An 18229-nucleotide genomic window follows, 5' to 3' on the forward strand; every position below is an offset into this window, starting at 1 on the left:
ACATGATATGCTAGCTTGAAAAATGGGTGTCTGATTATTTCTGGCTGGGCACTCTGCTGACATAATCTAATGTTTTGCTTTCGTTGTAAAGCCTTTTTGAAATCGGACAGTGGGGTTAGATTAACGAGATTCTTGTCTTTAAATAGCTGTAAAATAGTCATATGTTTGAGAAATTGAAGTAATAGTATTTCTAACGATTCAAAAATCGCGCCACTGGATATCAGTGGCTGTTACGTAGGTGGGACGAGTTCGTCCCACATGCGCCAGAGAGGTTAACAAACTATAGTTTTGGCAAGTCGGTTAGGACATCTACTTTGTACATGACACAAGTAATTTTTCCAACAATTGTTTACAGAGAGATTATTTCACTTATAATTGTCACGTCCTGGCCAGTATAAGGGTTAATTAGTATTGTAGTTTGGTCAGGCCGTGGCAGAGGGTATTTGTTTTATGTGGTTCAGGGTGGTGTGTTTGTTAAAAGGGTGTTTGAATAAGTATTCCGGGGTTTTTGGGCACTGTTTGGTTTTCATGTATTTCTATGTTTAGTCTAGTGTGTGTGGTTCTATGTTGAGTTAATTGGAAGTCCTATATTAGTTGGGTGTGTTTGTCTTGTATTTTGGTGGGAGATTGTTCTGTGTTAGCCTTGTGCCTTGCAGACTGTCAGTAAATCGTTCGTTTTCTTGTTTGTTGTTTTTGTATTCGTTTTGGAGTGAATAAATGTTCAAAATGGACAACCGCATGCCTGCTGCGTTTTGGTCTACCTTTTCAGACGACAATTTCGCATTATCGTCAGAAGACGAAGATAATTGTGACAATAATTCACTGTACCACAATTCCAGTGGGTCAGAAGTTTACATACACTAAGTTGACTGTGCCTTTAAACAGTTGGGTAAATTCCTGAAAATGATGTCATGGCTTTAGAAGCTTCTGAAAGGCTAATTGACATCATTTGAGTCAATTGGAGGTGTACCTGTGGATGTATTTCAAGGCCTACATTCAAACTCAGTGCCTCTTTGCTTGACATCATGGGAAAATCAAAAGAAATCAACCAAGACCTCAGAATAAAATTGTAGACCTCCAGAAGTCTGGTTCATCCTTGGGAGCAGTTTCCAAATGCCTGAAGGTACCACGTTCATCTGTACAAACAATAGTTATCCTGGCCCAGTAGTTGTGGTATTACCTTTTCCAGTAAATTCCTCCGTTCCGGTTGTTTCACAGCTTTCCAGGAAATTTACGAAACAAATATTTGAATGGTGACTGAAGTCCTCCATCCCATTTAATATTTCAGTAAGCCCATAATGATGTTTTTGTTCATCCACGGTTTTCTGGAGCTTTCCTCGTTCGATGTTCTCCAGGGTTAAGCTGCTTTTGGCCTCCTTCACGCGTTTTCCCAGTTCAGTCATATCAGTTTAGTTTTTTTTGACATCATCAGATATTTTCTTCCTCTGCTTGGCCAATTTCTCATTGCTAGTGCACATTTCTGTTAGTAGTGTCTCTAAACTCACTTTAGTCGAGTCGTCAGCTACTTGGTCCATGGTGCATTGTTTTGCTATTTGTTTGACAAATAGAGACAATCTAGAATTTGCCAAATACATGCAGTTTGCAAAATAACGGATATAATAAGGATATGCCAAACAGATCACCTTCACCTGACTACCTCACGGACACCATACCGGAAATCTCAGAGTTTTCTTGATCTAGACAGTCGTTATTTCTTAACATTCTGAGAACATGACTTTAAAGAAAACCATGAGGAAACGTTTTGTTGAAGTACTGAAATTCCCTCCTAAGAAACAAATGGTTCTCAGAACATTATGCGCTAGCTGGGGAGTTCCCACACAACTCTTTCTGAGGCTGCACTTCAAACCAGGGAGCTGGAAGTAAGTAGACCTACAGCTCAGTCAATGTTCCGGAAAACCCTTCCAGCAGCAGAACAGTGTGCAGTGGGTCAGGAGGGAGTGGACAAGGTGTTAGGAGGGCAGGGGCCAGGGGCTGAGGACCGGTCTGGGAAAGGATGTGAGGGGCCAGTGGATCAACTCAATGGAGAGACAGACAGACATAGCACCATGCAGAGAAACATCTGGCCTAACTCTGAGTTGAACAAGACTCAATCAGCATGGGGTTGTAGAGACTGGACAGAGGCCCAGCACACTGTATAGAGAAACTGTTTCCATGTCTAATTGGGCTGAACTAATGGTTGTTATCTTAACCAAGCCCCCAGGAACTGTGAACTGGTGTAATAGAGCATTGACTTATGACCAGGGGTTGGGGAGTGAGAGTGGTCTGTCTGTCTCTAGTGGACTCAATCAGGCACTAGGCCTTAGGCTATTCCTGAAGGAGGGGGTTGGACAGATGTCAATGTCACTCCAACTGGGTAACAATGTGAACTTCCAAAGGGCAAGCCCACATCATCGATCGTCCATTAACACGGACAAAGCAATGATTTGTGTGCAGTTTTCCCTGTGGATTGATATAGCTGGAAATCACAAAGTGCTCAAAAAAATCATTCGATTTATTTTCACCCACTAGTTGTTCAAGCATGCATGCAGAATTCCATTTGATCAACCTTTCAGCTTTCAGTCTGTATCTGATATAGTGGAACTGTGTGAAAGATGCATACGTCAACACTCCAATCTGGATGACTCTATTGTAGTTAGCACCTGTTTGTACTCTGTTTGTACGCCCTAATAAATCAAGATAAAGACTATCGCCCAAAATCTCTGCAAATGCTTTGCCTTATTCAGAGAGTGAGAGAGAGAGAGAGAGAGAGAGAGTGGCAGAATACCTGACCACAGTGACTGACCCAAAATTAAGGAAAGCTTTGACTATGTACAGACTCACTGAGCATAGCCTTGCTATTGAGAAAGGATGCCGAAGGCAGACCTTGCTCTCGAGAAGACAGGCTATGTGCACACTGCCCACAAAATGAGGTGGAAACTGAGGTGCACTTCCTAACTTCCTACCAAATGTGTGACCATATTAGAGACACATATTTCCCTCAGATTTCACAGATCCACAAATAATTTGAAAACAAACCCAATTTCGATAAACTCCTATATTCACAGCAGCAAGTGTGCCATCACAGCAGCAAGTGTGCCATCACAGCAGCAAGTGTGCCATCACAGCAGCAAGATTTGTGACCTGTTGCCACAAGAAAAGGGCAACCAGTGAATAACAAACACCATTGTAAATACAACCCATATTTATTTTCCCTTTTGTACTTTAACTATTTGCACATAATATGACATTTGAAATGTCTTCATTCTTTTGGAACTTTTGTGAGTAATGTTTACTGTTAATTTTTGTTTATTTCACTTTTGTTTATTATCTACTTCGCTTGCTTTGGCAATGTTAACATATGTTTCCCATGCCAATAAAGCCCTTAAATTGAATTGAAATTGAACTGAGGGAGATGGGGAGGGAGGGAGAGAGAGAGAGGAAACCTGAGGAATGGGTACAGGACAAGCAGAACCAAAACAAACAGGCTGATGTTTCCATTTGATAAGTGTGTGTCTTTCGCTTGTTAAGGTATTTACACTCCAATAGCATCCATGCACCCAGGGTCACATCTTTCCAAAGCCTGACTATGTGACTGAGAAGGTTACTCATGGGTCAGATCCCTCACAGAATACAGACATTGTTTCTGCGGAATTTGGGAATTTGTGTGTTTCCCACTTGTAAATGTCTATCACCCTTGCTGGTTTAAGGAGTTTAAACGGAGAGACATTGGTATTGTATGACTTGAATAACATACCAGTCGATAGGCTCAGAATAAAACAATTATCAAAAGTCCAATGATGGTAGGGACTGCCCATTACTGCTCATCACTTAACCATTTATTCACATTACTTTACTTTTAATAAAATATTTCAGTTGTTGCGTATTACATTTGTTTTATTTGATTACTTTATTATTAACATTTCAAGTCATCTCATCTCTGTAGAGCTGCTGCCTATGCTTTCTGACCAAATCACAATTTTAGTAGTTCTTAGTAAATAAGGCATACTTTTATGACTGCTGAATACCAATCAACTAGATCATGTATTTTCAAGTAATAATACTTTCTATCCCTCTTGATCTCCTGTTCTCTCCACACATACTGGACAAGTAGCCGGGAGCGCAATGGATTATGGTCATTGCAGTTAATTCCACACATTTTCAGCGCTGAACTATGTAGAACATTGGCCTGTTGGAAACTACAACTCCCTACAACATCGCACAGTTCGGGCTTAATCTGATTTATCTCTAGAAACTGCGCATTGAGCTCACAGAAAAAAAACGGAACAAAATGGAATTCAAGGCTGTATGGTGTACAATTGTCCGGTTCAGGGTAGGGTTTGGCCAGCCAGGATGTCGTTGTCCCATCGAGCTCTAGGGACTCCTTGTGGCGGGCCGGGCGCCTGCACGCTGACTATGGTCACCATTGGTAAGGTGTTTCCTCCAACACATTGTTGCGGCTGGCATCCGGGTTAAGCGAGCAGTGAGTCAAGAAGCAGTGCGGCTTGGCAGGGTTGTTTCTGGGGACGCATTGCTCTTGACCTTCGCCTCTCCCGAGTCCGTACTGGAGTTGCAGCGATGGGACAGGACTGTAACTACCATTTGGGGAGAAAAGGGGTAAAAGTACAAAACAAATTAAAAAAATACCCGAAAATAACCTACATTTCTGTTAATCACTGAGCACTAAGATTTAATTTATTGTTGAGTGGGGAGAGTTAAAAATGTTACATATTCTTAGTGGTTGAAATGGGACTATGAGACTCACATTATAGTTGTAAGAGAGGGAATCGTCTGTGGTGAATTATAACTGAACTTAGAGTGATTTATGAGAGAGAGAGAGAGAGAGAGAGAGAGAGAGAGAGAGAGAGAGAGAGAGAGAGAGAGAGAGAGAGAGAGAGAGAGAGAGAGAGAGAGAGAGACTTACGGGTATACAGTAGCCTACACACCGTGTGTTTATTTGGACATGAGGCACCTGGAACCAGGGTTGAGGAACAACCCTTCAACATGTGCTAAACATCAGGCTTCTTCAGCTGACGCAGGTCAAAGGTTAGCATCTCCTCCATGGCCCAGATCCATAAACCACATCCAGCTGACAGAGAGATCCTCAGGCTGTGTGAAGGTATGGAGATACCGTTGGGTTAAAGTTCAGGAGGTGTGTTAACGTCACACCTTTGTATGCTGTGTGGAATCCTAGAACCCCACGCCAAAACAGTTGAAGAAAAATGGCGTCTCGACACTCTCCAGCATTGTATGGGTGGCCGAGCGTTTAATCAAATCCTTAATCATCCTTACCTGGACCTGTCCTGGAAGAGAAAGTATAAAGCCTGCAATTGGGGAACCATATGTCACTCCTGTGACGTTTTAATAGGGACGTGTTTCATCGTAACAGCCTTTGAAAACATGTGAGGCTGATGTGACAGGTGTCTCTCCACTCACCTACATGAGTCCAGAGTATGGCTGGTTGTACTCTCTCAAGCCCTGACACACATACTGGGTGCTAGCCTCTTTATACCTGTCCACATGGACGTCCATCACATTCTTCAGTTCACCACCCTCAGGAGTATTCTGTCAAACTTCGTTTCAGGCACATGGAGCTGACTGCGTTTAGATTCACCATGACTGTCCACAGCTGCTAGGTCATACATATACAACTGATGCACTTCAATGGAATACACACACACACACACACACACACACACACACATACACACACACACACACACACACACACACACACACACACACACACACACACACACACACACACACACACACACACACACACACACACACACACACACACACACACACACACACACACACACACACACACACACACACACACGCTGCTCTGCTCTGGCAGGAGATGCATGTCTGTGCACACGTTAACTACTGGGAGAGGGGAGCTCAGCTGAGCTGCTTGTCAGTGGGAGAGAGGGTCCTGTCTGTCCATACGTCCATGTCATGGTACCACGTCCCACACAGCCAGACTCTAGAGGTGTTTTTTTTTTACCACTAACTGGTATTTATACTGAACAAAATATAATCTATGGATTTCACATGACTGGGCAGGGGCGCAGCCAATCATAATGAGTTTTTCCGCACAAAAGGGCTTTATTACAGACAGAAATACTCCTCAGTTTCATCAGCTGTCCAGGTGGCTGGTCTCAGACAATCCTGCAGGTGAAGAAGCCAGATGTGGAGGTCCTGGGCTGGCGTGGTTACACATGGTCTGTGGTTGTGAGGCCGGTTGGACAATATGCCAAATTCTCTAAAACGACATTGGAGGCGGCTTATGGTAGAGAAATTCAATTCTCTGGCAAAGCTCTGGTGGACATTTCGGCAGTCAGCATGCCAATTGCCCGCTCCCTCAAAACTTGATACATCTGCGGCATTGTGTTGTGTGCAAATTTTTGAGTGGCCTTTTATTACCCCCAGCACAAGGTGCACATGTGTAATGATCATGCTGTTTAATCAGCTTCTTGATATGCCACACCTGTCAGGTGGATGGATTATCGTGGCAAAGGAGAAATGCTCACTAACAGCGATGCAAACAAACTTGTGCCCTGACATTTTAAAGAAATAAGCTTTTTGTGCATATGGTAAATTTCTGGGATCTTTTATTTCAGCTCATGAAACATGGGACCAACACTTTACATGTTGCGTTTATATTTTTGTTTTGTACATAATACACACTTGTATGCACACCAGCGGCGATCTGTGCCGTTTAAGATGAGGCAGGACGCACATTTTATTTTAATGAGCATGGCCTTATTTCTATTACAGCATATTGGATGACTGTCATTCATATTCCATTCACCCAGTTCAATGTAACATTGATAGGTTTAGGCTACTACATGATACTCTAATTGTCCCTATACCCATCATGAGGTTGCTACAACCTAGACTAAGAATAAAAGTTTACAACGTAGGTGCACACAGGTCGAGAGAAGAATTTGAGGTGACAGACGGTGACACATTCAATACCGCTTTGCACACTCTTGTCTGCATCTAGCTGATATAGGGTGTAATCATTAGTCTGACAGTTGCAAACAAGAGTTTATATTGAACAAATTCAGGTATGTTTATCCCCATTTTGTTCCGTTTGCTTCTGTTTAAGAAATGTTTTTCAACAGAATTGGTGGAATGAATACACCCCTGATCCAGGTGCACAACTTTGGATTTAGAAGTGGGGGGGACGTAACCTGATGTGGGGTCTGGAGGGTTCTCCCCACCATTTTTTTGGGGGCATCTAAAGCTAATTTCCTGCATTTCTACACAATCCAATATGACTCATGGCCGTTCTGTCTCTATTTAGAACAACAAAAAGTAAGCAAAAATGCCCCCAGTCATCAAGCTAAGTAAGGGATCATTGTTAAATATGTTTAAGTGATTGATAAGACTGAACTAGATCAGTCAATATTGTGTTGCACCTTTAACCAATAGCCTAACAAGTCTCCCAGTCCATGCCTCTGTAAAACATCCCCACAGAATAATGCTGCCACCACCACGCTTCACCGTAGGGCATTCAGGCCAAAGAGTTCAATTTTGGTTTCATCAGACCAGATAATCTTGTTTCTAATGGCCTGAGAGTCCTTGGCAAACTCCAAGTGGGCTGTCATGTGCCTTTTACTGAGGAGTGGCTTCCGTCTGGCCACTCTACCATAAAGGCCTGATTGGTGGAGTGCTGCAGAGATGGTTGTCCTTCTGGAAGTTTCTCCCATCTCCACAGAAGAACTAAGGATCTCTATCAGAGTGACCATCGGCTTCTTAGTCACCTCCCTGACCAAACTTCTTCAATTCAAGAATGATGGAAGCCACTGTCTTCTTGGGGACCTTCAATGCTGCAGAAATATTTTGGTACCCTTCCCCAGATCTGTGCTTCAACACAATCTTGTCTTGGACATCATGGCTTGGTTTTAACTCTGACATGCACTGTCAACTGTGGGACCTTATATAGACAGGTGTGTGCCTTTCCAAATCATGTCCAATCAATTGAATTTACCACAGGTGGACTCCAATCAAGTTGTAGAAACATCTCAAGGATGATCAATGGAAACAGGTTGCACCTGAGCTTAATTTCGAGTCTCATAGCAAAGGGCCTGATACTTATGTAAATACGGTATTTCAGATTTTTTATTTTGAATGTATTTGCAAAAATGTCTAAAAACCTGTCTTCGCTTCGTCATTATGGGGTATTGTGTATAGATTGATGAGGAACATGTTTTATTTAATCATTTTCAGAATAAGGCTGCAACGTAACAAAATGTGGAAAAGTCAAGGGATCTGAATATTTTCTGAATGCACTGTACTTCTGTTTAAATGGAACGAAAGGCTAGAAAACATTTACATACTGTCACTTATGCAGGATCGACAGGTTCCCGCGCCTTAGCAGAGGTGACCGGTCCGCTCCTGATCCCTGGGATCGTCATCTTGGTCGGAGTCCTGCGGCCAGAGCCGCGCGTCGGGGAGGGGGTACTGTCACGTGTGCTCCCGCTCCGGCCTCTAGGTCACCAGGCTGCTCGTTAGGGCGCACACCTGTCACCAGTGTTACACGCATAATGACACTCACCTGGACTCCATCACCTCCTTGATTACCTGCCCTTTATATGTCACTCCCTTTCGTTTCTTCCCCAGTCGTCATTGTTTCTGTTTCTGTTTCTTGTCTGTGCGTTGTTTGTGTTTCTTGTTTTGTATTATGTTGCGTTTATTTATTAAAACACTCACTCCCTGAATTTGCTTCCTGACTCTCAGCGCACATCATTACACATACAAACAACAGCTGTTAGATAGTTATATGAGGTGGCTATTATTACTATCTAACAGATAGCTACAGGTTTGAGCTGAACTGGCTGTGGTAGCTACAAGCTGGCTAATTCATTCACCTCAGTCAAGAGGGGATGAAACGTTAGCTAATGTATCATGTCAGTTACACTACTAGCTCAGCATTGGGAATAAACAGTTACCTTGCCAGCTACATCAGTCAACTAAAGAGTAGCCAGTTTCTGCTCTGCTTGCTTTTACAACTCGGAGAAAGAGGGAAACACGTACAGACTGACAGCAGCTGCCTCTGTTCAACTCTCCCGTGCTGGTCCAGCCAGGCTTTCAGAAGCTCCACAAAAACCTGTCGGTCCAAATGGAGCGTCAGCCATATTGCTTTGCACCTATCCAGTCCCGGTCAGATCAGTAAACACCAAAGCGGCCCGAAATGGAGCCAGGTTGTACTCTCCTTGTGCAACTCCTCTAGATGGAATGCATCAGCCTGCATGGTATGAATCTCAGTCAGTGCATATTTACCACATGAGGACAAGCTCTCGCCGCTATAGCCAGTGGATTCATGACGCATGCGGCCCAATGTATTGGCGTATGCAGCTCAGTCTCTCACCAACAGCCAATAAATGCATCAGTCTGAGGCCCTGAGCAATGCTAAATACACAGCTAGTTAAAGGGGATAGGGCCCTACGTCATCCATGGCGTTAGTGTACATATTTCTGTATTGAGCACTGTCTGCTATGGTGTAAAAGTGATGGCCCAGTCAATGATATCGCTTTTAATGGTTGTTAGGATGTCTACTGTGATACACACTTATGTAAAGGCCAAGGGCAGGGAAAGAGTTGTGGTCAATGCTTTAAAGTCTATGGACCGTTTTACTGTATCAAATGTCAGCTGTAAAATTGAGTGACATCAAATTGAATTACCTTTGTACAATTGTGTGCACAGACACACATGGCCAAACACATTTCCAATGAGATTAAACTTTTTTTCATGATTTTAGACATTCGCACAACATAAAATAGATGTTTTCACTCATTGTCATCTGCTACTAAAGAGTAGCAGCCATTTGGGAGAAACAGGGTGGCCATTTTGTGCCAGAGGAATTCTCACCACACATCAGGGTGCAATATAACCAAACGTTTAGATAGAAATGTGTTGGGTAGAAGAGCTATGATTGTCAGTCAGGTAGATTAGGGTATTGTGTTAGCTCTATTCGCTACATTTCTATCTGTTTGACCTTACAGAATACATGGGTGAGGAGTAGGCCAGTATACTTGTGCCAGTTTCCAGCTGGGGATGCTTAAAGTTCCATAGCAGTGTTTTGATGTGCAGTACTCTCCACTCCATCACATAATGTAAATACTATAGCCCCACATGGTGCCACTGGTGTGTGGACGTTGACGTGGGTAGAAGGCTATTTACGTACTCACTGTAGGAAAAAGGCCAATGATGCTAGATGGGCTTAGTGCTCTTCATGCACAGTTTAACCTAACCTGGATACAGCTGGCCTGGCCTGAGAAAATACATGCACACACGTACACACACACAGAAGCACGCACGCACGCACACACAAGCTTGCATATGTGAGAGAGATAAACAGCGAACCGAGAAAGAGAAAGTGAGTCTGTGAGAAAGGAAAAGAGGGAGTTTTAAGCCAAATTCAGATCGGCACATGACGTGTCTGTCGAAATCTCTCTTGTGCCATGTTGACGTTTGGAAACATTGCCTGCAGCTCCTAGCTGATGCTCTCTGACTGCTGTAACATGTTAGTTCAGAGCCAGGCAGCACAATGTTTTCATTAAACCCACAACTGACGTCCGTGATGTCACCTCAGCTTTTACAGCGTCAGATTAACGAAGGGAATTTTAATGAACACAGAATGAGGGCTATCGCCAACGGAGGGTTGCTATAGGGATGACAATAGAGTAGACAAACATGGTTTGTGAGGAATATGAACCCAAGGTTTTGGAATTGTTAGGCCTATAACGCTATGTGGTGGGTAAAGCAATGCCCATATTTGGAGTACCATTTTGGAAAATGAGTTCTCCAACCCCAAGGCCAACAGCTACAGAAATGCCTTTTTGTGTCTAAATGTTTGCCCCAACGACCACATAGCAACCATTGCATCACTTCCTGGAGATTATACATGACCCAAGATTGTGAAATGTTTACTATCGCCATGGTCACCACCTGGCCCAGAACCCCCTGTAAGATCCCATGACCCTCAGTGTGTGTGCATACCGGGTATACTCAGAAGGACATTCTGCCCACAACTTCCTATTCCCACTACCAAACATCCATTTCCTGTTTTAAAGGTCATGCCAGATTCCCAAGCGTTGACCTCCCAAGTCCTTACATTCCGCTTTAAAGGCTTGGTTTGACCCCCAAGTTGAATAATGGGATGGCTTCAAGGGCTGAATTCAAGCTTCTCTTAAATCAGTGGTGCCTGAGGATTGTTGTGCTGTGCTCCATCTAAAGCGATCCTTTGACCTCCCAAATAATCAAAACCAGAGTTAGTCATCAGTAGCACAGTCCCTAGTGAAGACCCCAGAGTGTTCTCCTGACCACTATGAGGGAAACGTGGGGATTCTTGGGGAAACGCTGCTTTAACGTGTCTCATACACACCCATAATCTCTCTAACACCCAATGAGCAGCCACATGTTCTGATGGTGTTTGAGTTTGTCAGTTGAACGCAGTTGTTTAACCTCAACATAGCATGTAGTGAAGAACATGCTTTGATGATTGAGAGCGAGGTAACATTTATTTTCTAGGAAAAAGACTCAGTGGTTTGCCATCGCAATGATCTTCATTAATAACAGAAAGTGTTAGATTACAGAGCTCACATTTCAAAACACTAAATCAATATAGGCCAAAATACTTGGCGGATACCTCCTAAAATATTTGATTTGCATAGGCTGTACTAGCTATTTGAACTACATACATATTCAGAAACTGTTAATAACCTGTTCAATAAATGCATGCAGGAAATTAGCCTACTCTGTTGTGAAGGACAGATACTGCCACGGAGTGGCTATAATATGTAACCACAGGCAAATTTTTCACAGAGTAAGCCTGGCTCTGACCAATCAGTTCCTTGGACCGAATCCTAACCTGGAACTGAAATGTGTAAGTAAAATGTTTGGATAAATCTCCCACTGACATCAAGACATGATTAATGCAAGTCAGAATTGTGTGGTGGACAGATCTCAAGTGAGGATTGGTCTCTGTGTTTAGAAGAATGCCTAGATCAGTGTTTCCCAACTCCGGTCCTCCAGTACCCCCAACAGCACACATTTTTGTTGTAGACCCGGACAAAAACACCTGATTCAACTTGTCAAGGGCTTGATGAATAGTTGACAAGTAGAATCAGGTGTGCTTGTTCAGGGCCTCGACAACAATCTGTACTGTCGGGAGTACTGGAGGACTGGAGTTGGGAAACACTGGTCTAGGGAGCATTCGTAAATTCACTCTGGCTATCTACTCTGAATTTCAGAGCACTCTTGTCTGAATGTGCCAAAGCTCAGAATAACTGATGGGTTTACGAACGCTCAACACCCGTTGAATATGGCCGGTGTCAGTAAACATCGGCAAAAAAGCGTAATTCATTTGTTGCCAGCAGCACAGTTACAGTCACCAACGCTCTAGATAACATGAAAACAGCCTAACCAGCTTTGCTAGGGATAAGTAAAATGGTCAGAGTGAGGTGTTCTCTCATTTATGTCTGGAAGTAGCTAGCATGCTAGCTAACTTTAGCCAGTGAGCCTGAGTGCTTGACTGCCGTTGTGTGGTCAGAACGCTCTCGGATCAACCCTACTTCTCGGCCAGAGCATCCAGTGTGCGCTGTAAACACTCCGGGAGCGAAACACTCAGAATTTATGAATGGACAATCTGACAACACTCTGAATTTACGAACGCCCAGAGCGCTCTCTGGCACTCCAGAGTGAATTTCTGAACGCACACCTAGATAGTCATAGCCATAAAGATCATACAATTCAAAACATAACGCTATGGTCATAAGCGATGTGTTACCATAGAGACACAGTTAATTAAGATGACTACACACAATGAGTGAGAAAATGAACGCTCAAACCACCGTATGTTTTACTGTAACGGATTTGTATTGCTTTAATGTTTTTTTTTCTCCTCAGGAACAGGTAAGCCATGACAGTATAATGCAAATGAAGAAAAAAACACAAGACCCTTCTGTACATCCTTAGTAGTACATTCACACACTCATTAAGTCCCGTCTATACACTGAACTCCTCCACACACCTCCACACAAAAATACATTCCTTTTCCATTGGTTAACACTGACTGACAACCGCGGGGTCATGTAGCTTGAAATGTTGAGGACTTAAAAGAAAAAGGAGAATAAATAAATCATGTTGCTTTTGAGAGGGCCACAGAGGGCCACAGAGGGCCACGGTTTGGACATCGGGGTGACTATAGCTAGATGTAGTAGCTCAAATAAAAGAGATTTGAAGAATTGTAGACAACATTTTGCCTTCAACACTGATATTCACATGAAATGATAAAAAGTAATTGTTTGCATCTCTGCATCTGTTGTATGGTTGTGGTATTCCATTGGTAAGTGCTTGGTATTTCTAAACGGGCTGACAATAGTCCCAACTCCATTCAGTTACAATGGAGAGGAAGAGAGAGAGAATAGGGAAGTTCATATATAATGGTGGTGTTAGCGGTATGTGGGTCTGCATATTTACTGGCAACAGAAGGAACATTTATGAATTCATTCGGCTTAGCATCACAGTTTCCTTGGAAAAAAGCCAAACATGTAGACACCATAGAAGTTATGTGTTTGAATCTTTGGCAAATCATAATGTCGTTATGATGGGGTGCACGGTGTTCTTTACATATTGCATTTAAGGTCGGCTTCTAAATTAAATGTCCTCATGCTTCCCTTATAAAAACGTTTTCTTTCTTTTTTTTAAGAACATTTCATATTTTCATAATATGGTAAATCCATATTCAAGAGCTGACCCTAAAACTGGCAACAACATTTGCCATGTAACTGATATTATTCACTGTATTATGGCAGCGGTTAAGACAAACTTGAACATTATGTTGGTATACCACCCGGACGGTTTTGTCCATGCATTTTTCCTGTAAAAACCATATGCTTTCATCCCATACATGCCTAACCTCAATCTCTGAGAACGCGAAGAAGAAACATGACGAGCTACAACAAACATACATGTACTGAGTAATGTACACCATATATATCCAAAAGCCTTTCAAAATCTCCCGACTTTGAAATCATTAGCCAAAATAAGTCTTTTTTTCTCAATCCTTAAGGTAATCTTCTTTATGTAGACTGTACAATATATGTATATATGAGTTATCATGATAGAACAAAGCAACAAAAATAAATATTTTTTTTTAGCTATGTCACCTTTCAAAGTAGTATATCTATATACATTTGATATCAACATCGTTTTTCCTTAGCTTATGGAAGATGGGTGAGTGGTGTGTGTTCGAAAAGCAGGCCTTTACACACAGTGTGACAACCTCTACGTTTGTCTAAAGGTACGTAGACGTGATCTGGTGAGAGGATAAATTCCCTTTTGGTTAAAAATGAAAGACAACCTTGCTTGATACAGTGAAACCCTGCTGCAAGATGGAACAAGAAAATTAAAAAAAATATCGCATCTCACCATCGAGTAACTACTTCAACAAAAGGCTGTCTACATGTTCTTCTTTTTAGGACTCTTTAGTAGAGTCCAAAAATGGTTTATAATATCATGCAGTCTCTAACAAGGCAAACAACCTCTGTTTTCTTGTCTTAGGGTTAAAGTCTTCATAGAACACAGCGTAGAATGGCCGTTTTGGTGATGTTGAACGTAGTTTAGAGGGAGGGGGGTGCAGTTGGACTAAAACATGCAGGACAGTGCCTAGGGCCCAGGGCTCAGACCAGTCCCTGGCGTTTGTTTCCAGTGTGTTCAGTAGCAGTGTCTGTGAGCAGCCAGCAGGTGAGGATCAGTCTGAGTCAAGCAGGATTGAGTTCAAACGTGGATAATTGGCACCACCCTGTGGACAGGAGGAGTGACAGCAGTAGATTTACCAGCTACCTTTCCACAGGCCAGAGTAATCCATCTCCCACATCTGAAATCAATCAGTGCGCTCCAGGATCGACTGGTCAAGTCTGGACCTAACATAAGCAATGTGTTTTATGAGAAGGTTGATCTGCTCTGTGAAGTTGAGAACAGTTTCTTTTTCTCGCTGTTGAGCCCTTTACAACATACAACAGGCCTGGGAAATGTCCACTCGAGGGTTCACAAATGACTTTAGTGGACCAAGCTTAAAGATCGAGCTAACATGCAAAATGTCTTCTTAAATATTCTTTAGTAAGAAGCCACTGAGGCAAACTATTTTTCTGAAGACAGAATAAAGTTCAAGAAGAAAGCATTCTTTCTGTTTTTGTCTGTTTCGTTTCAAAAGTCCCATTGTAAAAAAAAAATAAAACTGAGAAAACCTACAACGCCTTAAACTGACCATCTAATAATGACATACTTGTTCTGAGTGCTACCTTTGGTAAATCAATCCGAAAACCTGATAAATGTCAGTGTCCTTTTCTCCCACTGATACTTAGTTTAGCACACAGCTTCTCCACTTGGACTTCCACAGTTACCCTGTGGAAGAAACCATCTTCCTCCACCAGCTCGAGCCACGTTATCACTGTCACCACTCCAGCTACAACTTCCTCTGACGCCATCTTGGATTACCTCCAAGTCCTTCAAACATCTCTCAGAATAAAACAAAGAGAACATATCTCAACAAAAAGAACAGAAGGAAATAATGAAACACAATCCAAAATTAAGACAAAAAAAATGGAAGAAAAAAAATTGCTGTCGGGGATTCGTTGGTTTCATCGCTTCATGACTTTGGAGACGAAGTTGACGATGGCTGAAGCAGGCTGGTCGGGGTCCAACTCGGCAAACAGGTGGCTGACGTTGTCTGTTGTGCTTCCTTGTTTACGTGCCACGAAACCAAACAGTCTGAAGTTTGAAGAGAAATAAAAGCCTGGTTTGAATATGAAGGAGATGGTTCATGATTTGATGTAGTTATTTCTAGGCCTATGTGGACCATGGGACTTATTTGTCCCATCTAGTTAATGACCTATTCTATGTATAACAGAGGGATTTGAGTTGTGAGACTTACTTCGCCGTTCCACCTCCTTCCTTGCTCCACCTGTGAAGACGAGATGCGACAAATACATTTTGGAGGAACAATCAACAAATCTTCCCTATGTAGGCTACATTTGCACTATTTTCACTACTTTAGCACAGCAGAAAGATCTGGTCTCAAACACTTACTTCCTGTCCTGGGGGTCAATGTCACAGTAGGTGACAGTGTTGATTGGGTAGTGCCTTCGGAAGAAGACCCTAGGGCAGGAGAAAACTCAGAGTTAGTGTTGGAAATCTCAGAGTTTGTCACCAAGCTAGCTCAATTCAAGTAAAACAGTTTGACATACTAGTATAGCAGTCAGAATCAATGATTGAATACCGACAGATTTCTATGGCTCTGACTGTGGGTGTAGGGTGCTCCTGTTTCCATGGTTACTACTCACTTCCTCTGGCTATCTGTGAGGGTGATGCCCTGCGACGACACTTTGAAGTGGACGGTTGTTGCCGCGGGCAACGGGTTGACGGCCACCGTTTCGCTGATTGCCTTGGCGACAGCCTGAGGACCGGTCAGAGACTCCATGTCCACAGAACTGATGTAAAGAACATTGCATGCTGGGAGAGAACAACAAAAATAAATGGTGCATAATCAGTCACTGATGAAAATGAAGCAGTGAAGGAGTTCAACTACCAACAATTAGTGCAATCATCTAAACATGTTGTGGATAAGTGTTGAAAAACAGATCAAGGCAACAGCTGGCTGTATATTAGTGGCTCCATATCTTCCTTTCTTCTCTGATCAGAATGCTCACTCCATGCATTTGTCGGTAGGTAGTGCCATGCTATGCTATCTCTACCAAAGAGAAGAGAACACACGTCCAATCCAGAAGACAATGTTTCAAACCTCACAACAGCTGCCGTGCATAAGACCTGAAGAAGAGCGCTATAGAAACACACTTTGACAACCATGACAAGCAAAGATGTGACTAAGGCATGGCATGGCATGGTAGTGAGAGGGAAGCTTCTGTGGTCACCAAGCAGAGCTGAAATATCAGTCTGGGGAGTGTGGGGACAAGGGGGTTAATAATGCCAAAATAGAACCCAAAAACACAGTCCAGTATTTACCATGGGCCTCCTCGGGGACTTGTTGCTGTGCTACTGCAACATAACAGGGTATCCGAGCATGAGAGGAGAAACAAAACCACTATAGTACATGAAAACTATGTATTTGTGTAACTGCATAGTAATTACTTAGTAACTACAGTAGTAAAAGTAAAAAATTTGGCCGATTATTATTCGATTGTTGTTATATGTATCTACTGTTGTAATAGATGGCTTGGAACGGAGATGGATTGATGATCAAATGAAAGAGAATGGGCTGAATAATGCAGGGTGCAGTTTGTCCTCACCTGCTCCTTGTTTCACCAGCTCGGCCACTGTGTCAGTGGGAGTGTCCAGCTCCAGGGCCTCCTCATTGGGATCTTTGCTGGGGATCATCAGCTTGCAGGGCAGGGCCAGAGGAGTCATCGAGTGTTGGTACACCAGGGCAGACAGACATCCTGCACACATACACATGATTAGCAAGTGTACTGACTTGCTGGAGGGCTAATGAACGAGTTCTATGTTGAATATGCATGTTTGGAACTCACCAAAGTAGGGTTCGTTGGGACAGCCCTTCAGACGCACGCCTTTGGGGCTCGTCTCAATCAGGAAGTGCCTCACCAGCTCGCTCGTGATGTCACCAACTGACAAAAAGCAAAACAGTAAACACATCCTTTAATCAAAGGTCTCTGATCGAAGGTCTGTTTTTGCGTTTTCACTCCTAATGATTAAGGTTGGGATTCGGGTTAGGGTGATCTGATCCTAGACCTGCGACTAAGATTAAAGATCTACTGTACCTTTCTTATTGGCCTGGGCGGTGGGAGGTGGGCAGGCCACCTTCATGGCCAGGCCGTAGGCCCCTCTGAAGGAGTGACTGTCCCTGATGACGAAGGCCCCTGGCTCCCTGTCTCTCAGCAGACTGATGGCCTGCTCTCTGGAGATGTCTGGCTTGTACCAGAACTTAGACGTGTCCTGGACAAACTTCACATTCAGCCTGATGTCTGGACTCTGGTCTGTAGAAGTAGTGACAATGGTCAAAGCAATGAAATAGGGATGATTCTGAGACTTTCATCCATCAAAATAAGCACTGATTGACTGTACAGTTTCTGCTGTGCATGATTGAGTATGACCTCTCACTTGGCTAGATCTGAATAGATTGAATAGTTATAAAGAACATGGCAGAGACTAGGGCTAGATGTTATTTAGGATTGGACCT

At 43.0% G+C, this 18229-nt stretch overlaps 1 protein-coding gene across 12 annotated transcripts in view; it reads right to left on the reverse strand.

The window, feature by feature from the left end:
* Window positions 1-12870: 12870 nt before the first annotated feature.
* LOC115196330 (tensin) overlaps window positions 12871-18229 on the reverse strand; it is a 49098-nt gene continuing 43739 nt past the window's right edge. For 9 of the 12 annotated variants that reach the window (XM_029757060.1, XM_029757065.1, XM_029757055.1 and 6 more), the window contains 8 exons: window positions 17811-18026; window positions 17562-17657; window positions 17322-17471; window positions 17038-17070; window positions 16359-16527; window positions 16105-16173; window positions 15950-15979; window positions 12871-15786 (listed from right to left, as the gene is read on the reverse strand). In XM_029757060.1, coding sequence (XP_029612920.1) covers window positions 15657-15786; window positions 15950-15979; window positions 16105-16173; window positions 16359-16527; window positions 17038-17070; window positions 17322-17471; window positions 17562-17657; window positions 17811-18026 — 893 coding nt within the window. In that variant the 3' untranslated portion in view covers window positions 12871-15656. The remainder of the gene's footprint in view (window positions 15787-15949; window positions 15980-16104; window positions 16174-16358; window positions 16528-17037; window positions 17071-17321; window positions 17472-17561; window positions 17658-17810; window positions 18027-18229) is intronic. The other 3 variants (XM_029757059.1, XM_029757067.1, XM_029757056.1) reach the window with 2 other exon arrangements.

The sequence above is a fragment of the Salmo trutta genome, chromosome 6 (assembly GCF_901001165.1).
Source record: "Salmo trutta chromosome 6, fSalTru1.1, whole genome shotgun sequence".
In the NCBI taxonomy this organism is placed as follows: Eukaryota; Metazoa; Chordata; class Actinopteri; order Salmoniformes; family Salmonidae; genus Salmo; species Salmo trutta.